At 34.4% G+C, this 4,816-nt stretch overlaps 1 protein-coding gene across 4 annotated transcripts; it reads left to right on the top strand.

Annotated features, from left to right (window-relative positions):
• Nucleotides 1-258: 258 nt before the first annotated feature.
• LOC106124914 (uncharacterized) lies at nucleotides 259-4,437 on the top strand. 4 transcript variants are annotated; one of them, XM_013321941.1, is made up of 4 exons: nucleotides 259-348; nucleotides 499-642; nucleotides 1,089-1,305; nucleotides 4,028-4,437. In XM_013321941.1, the coding sequence occupies exons 2-4, from the start codon at nucleotides 500-502 to the stop codon at nucleotides 4,385-4,387; spliced, it is 720 nt and encodes a 239-aa protein (XP_013177395.1). In that variant the 5' UTR covers nucleotides 259-348; nucleotide 499; the 3' UTR covers nucleotides 4,388-4,437. The 4 variants fall into 4 exon arrangements, with proteins under 4 accessions (XP_013177395.1, XP_013177404.1, XP_013177411.1 ...); XM_013321950.1 differs by having other exon boundaries at nucleotides 262-348; nucleotides 461-642; XM_013321957.1 differs by having other exon boundaries at nucleotides 299-348; nucleotides 490-642.
• The last annotated feature ends 379 nt before the right edge of the window (nucleotides 4,438-4,816 follow it).

Below are 4,816 nucleotides of genomic sequence, written 5' to 3'. Positions count from 1 at the left end.
GTTATTTTATTTAATTTTTAATACGAGTTTATTAGCATATCGTATAATAATATATTTTTTTTATTATAATACTAAAGCTGTATACCAATGATATGTAAAAAATTAATTTATCTACGGAACACAGTCAAATTACTTCTATTACATTTATCTACCTGATTATTTTCAACACGAAATAATTCTTCAAATTATACGTGGTCAATATGTACACACTTTTGATTTTTTTTTAATAAAATTATTGTCAGTGTGTCTCTACCTTTAAAATAAAAATGTATAGCAAGAAAGTTATAAAAGACGTCGCAGTCACGTTGACTTATATTTGCTGCAAGAAAGCGGATAGGTAATTAAAAGGTAAGTAATATTTACAATTTAATATTGATGCAAGTCAATTGTAAAGAAACTTGCCTGACAGTGGAATACGATTGCGGTAACGTCTGTATTGACATATATTGACAATTCACAGTGGAAACGCACTCTTAAATAGTTAACAAGTTATTACAGCATGCGACGTGTTTTGTTGATACTTGCCCTCGCAACAGCGTGCCTGGCGTACTGCCCGAACCCTGACACCTCCGGATTCAGGAACAGCGAGTGGCAACCGAATAATGTACTCATAAAATTGATGAACTTCTTTTATGACAGTATGTAAGTAGCATTCTTTTTACAATTCATTTTAAAGTACACACATAAACCAATGTAAAGGACTTAATATGTCATTAACACGTTAAATGCCATAGTAGAAATAGAAAAAAAATCACTAATAAAACTTTTTGCTGGAAATAGATGTGTAATTTTGAATCTTCAAAACATATGTTTAGTATCTAGTTTAGGGTTCTATCAGAGGCTGGGTTCCGCAGATGTTATAAAAGAACTTCATGAGATCACAGGTTCCCTACGCGGTGCTTAAATGCAGACAGGGATCCGGTCACCGGTGATCGAAGTGGCGTTTAACGTGTTAATTATGGATTAAATAGTTTAGTAAATTGACATTTACAAGCGCGTACAATCTTCCTACCACATTTCTATTGACGTCATCTCTATTAAAGGATTCTTAAAACGTTTGTTCATGTAAGTTCAAATATTTTCTACAGAGCTCTAACCACAGCGGACACTTGTTCACCACAGAAACGTTTCATATCACTATACGTGTTAGCAAAGACGTATTTCTTGTCTTCTAATGAGACGAATTACGAGCGTGCTATCGCCGAAGGCAGGCACAAAGCGGAGAAGCAGCTCAAACAAACATCTGCGGCGATCGCTGGACCCTTCCGAGGACTTGTTGATAGCATCCTCTCTGTCATTGATCAGGTAACTGCGAGTTCTTAACAGTGGTGGGACCAGTAATCTATGTTTTGTCGAATAACCCGTCCTCTTCTCACTAATTTCATATAAGGGATAGAAAGGGAAAGTGGATTTGAAACTTTCTGACTTATTCTCAATGTCTTTGGATAAGGTCACGTTGCTTCATTATCGAATTCGATTGCCGACAAAAAAGCCCTCGTTAAGTTTTAACGAATCGAATGAAACCAGTATCGTTCGTTTACATTTATTAATGGAATATGAACATATGTTTTCGTAATCTGTACATAATAATAAAATTTCATATTTCGGACATTTTTTGCTGTCTGTATGTCTGTCGGCAAGGCCGCGATTGGTCCAGATAATCTCTGGAACGCCTGGACCGATTTTGACGGGACTTTGACGGGAAGGGAATTGTTGCACGCGGGCATATTATTTTTTGATTCCTTTTTGAAATTCTGCGCTAACGAAGTCACGAGCGATTGCTAGTGAATAAATAAATATTGGCTTTGCAATAATGAAGGCCGTCATTAAAATCCATTGCTTCAATTAACCGGGTAACGTGTATAATTAACTTTGTATTGGAGTCAACCGCTGATTAAATCGCCCCCTTACGGCCCGCGAACGTTATGCCTTAATTATCTCTAATGAACCCATCGACGCTTCGCAATAGTTCGGGTCGACGCATTAAAACCAAATTAAACAATAATTAGAAACATATTAATAGAATTTCGCATTCAATAGATGCACTATCCTAAACTAAACTTTTGTCAGTCTCCATCGTCAACATGAAAAATACGTCCAAAATTTTTTTCATTTCTTAAATAAATTAAATAAGTAATTCCATTATCTTAGTACAAATTATGTCTATAATATTTTATCCCTTTTAATTGTTTTTTGGTGTATCACTAACGTGACCAGACGTCCCGTATTGAACGGGACTGTCCCTTTTTATAGTTACGAGTCCCGGTGTCCCCGACATAAATGCCGGGACGCCTATTGTCCTGTTTTTTTTTTAGCAAAGCCTCTGATAAAATATAAAATAAAACATATAACTAAACGTATTCTATAACCTAAAAGAGTTTGTTAATACATGTAGTCAATCTAAAATTAAACGGGACATTGTTTTGTACAGGTATAATTACCTGCACAAAACAATGTCCCGTTTTGAGCCAAAAAAAATAAATGGCCACGTTATGTATCACACTTTTACCTATATGACATTTGCATCAATGCAAACAGCATAATGTCCGTACACGAATAAATGAATAGACCACAAATGTGCTGAAACATTATAGTGATAAAACTATATAGACCACGAGCCCCGTTCTGACCGCAATAAGCCATATTTATGGCGGTGAAGTGATTATTAAATTAAACACAACTACGTTTATTTGAGTTCACAATTATTATATTCCTAGCTGTAATAATATTTATTGTATTATAAACGTTGTTTATCATTAAATTGAATAGAACAGATACTATGTTAAGGTAATTAAAGGCCTTTTAACAATAAAAACTGCTTTAAGTTTTAAGTTCCTTCCTTCACGTTTTATCGAATATCCTTTCCAAATATTCGCTATAAATCATAAAAATTGTCATCTTATAGACAACATAAAACATGTTCTGATTAATATAAATAGTTGTTAAAATTATTATATAACTTAAACTACGGTAGTACATAAGTGCCAAATAAATATTTCAACCGACTTTCCTGTCGAAGTTAACTTTAAAAGAATAGTTCGGTTTAAATAAAATATCCTTCTTTCCGTTTCACTAACAAACTAAACGGGGCAAGTAATCCTTATGCGCGAAGAATTTACTGAGATTTCGCCAGGGCCGGACTCGGGCGGTGGGCGCGGGGCGCATTCGACGGGCGCGGGCGGTACAAATCCGTACTGAAATCTCAAACCGTCTCTACGTGCTCGAGTGCAAATTCACATCGCTCTTGAGTTGAGCTCTTGAACATCACGATTATAGTCGGCGCCCCACTAACATTTCCGCCGTTGCATTTCAACTTTATAAAATAGTTGTGATAACAGCTAGCATTTAACCAAATTAAAATAATGCGAAGAGAAGATCGTTTGAGGAGAGAAAATGTGAGCTTAAATAGAAGAAAAAGTTCTAACCACTTTTTATAAAATCCTTTTTCGAGTAATGAGTCTACTCATAACATTAATCTTAGCACTAGGAGTCTATGTTACGTTTTATTCAGCTAACAAAATTTATATTACTAATCTAAAGCTAACTTAGTATTCCCTCCAGTCATTGGCAAAACTCGTCAAATTCTTCTAAAAAGTCTATGTACTTTAACGAACGCTGCTGGACACAATTACTACTACACGCAGAATAATAAATTAGTTACCAAGGATACCTTAGATTAAGTATGAGAAATCTACACTGAACAATACTTAAATAACCGTCTAGCGCAGTGGTTCCCAAACTTATTTTGTCTACTGACCACTTTGAGAATAAATATTTTTTAGCGCCCCCATATTTTCACATATTTAAAAACCACTATAACTTCAAATTAAATTAATTAATTATTGTAAGCTATATATGTATATTAACGGAGAATTTAATTTATTCTAAACGAAACTTTTACTATAACCCTCAACTTGAGACCTGCAGCGCTCTCAAGGGGACGTTATCGCCCACTTTGGGAAAGACTGGATTAGCGTAACAATGTCAGTAAAACTCATCTGGAATTTTCTTGTCTATTTGTCCATAGCCATTGAACGACGTGCTAACTAGCTGCAAACCGGATACCTACCAAGACGATTGTAAAGCCAATCTAAATGACTACCGTGCGAGGTTCGAAAAGGAATGTAAAGGTTACCATAACAACGTAGCAGTCCATAGCCGTCTTACCAGATGGGCCAACAGACAAGACGCTATCGATCATACAGAAGACCTAGTACATGCCAGTAACACAATGAGAGGTGATGTTGCAGTTCTGGACTACTTCCAGAAGACTTCTGCTGTGAAATACAAAGACGCCTTAACTGAACTCCAAGGTATAGTGCAGCAAGTAAAGCATGGTGTCTTCAATTGTAATGCTTTGTCGTTTGTTAACATTCATTGCTTGTGAATATTATGTCATAATTTGGATACATTGAATATATGAGGTTCTATAGTCTATTTTTTTTTTTTAATAAATTTTGGCTTGCTTATTATTTTCCTTTCAAAACTTTGTTTTCGTAATTAAAATTGAAAATAGTTGATGCAAACGCCATCTATTATTTAAAACATCAAATTACCTTCAAAGTTGTGGTAACTCAAATTATAGCTCATAGATGGCTCTTTTATTTCTTAGCAAAATAAAAATGTACAAGTAACCAATAGGAAAGGTTTAAATGAAAACTTCCAAATAATTACCCAAAAACATAAAATTTATTTACAAAAATATCTTTAGTAATTAAATAACTTTAAACAATTATGTCTAGTTTTACGTCTAGTATTGAAAAATATTTGAAATTCCTAATATTTAAATAAGAATTGTAAACTGTTAATACACAAT

This window comes from Papilio xuthus, unplaced genomic scaffold (assembly GCF_000836235.2).
Source record: "Papilio xuthus unplaced genomic scaffold, Pxut_1.1 DF828952.1, whole genome shotgun sequence".
NCBI classification, from domain to species: domain Eukaryota; kingdom Metazoa; phylum Arthropoda; class Insecta; order Lepidoptera; family Papilionidae; genus Papilio; species Papilio xuthus.
Note: the sequence above shows the minus strand (reverse complement) of the source record. Positions and strands in the feature narration are given on the sequence as shown.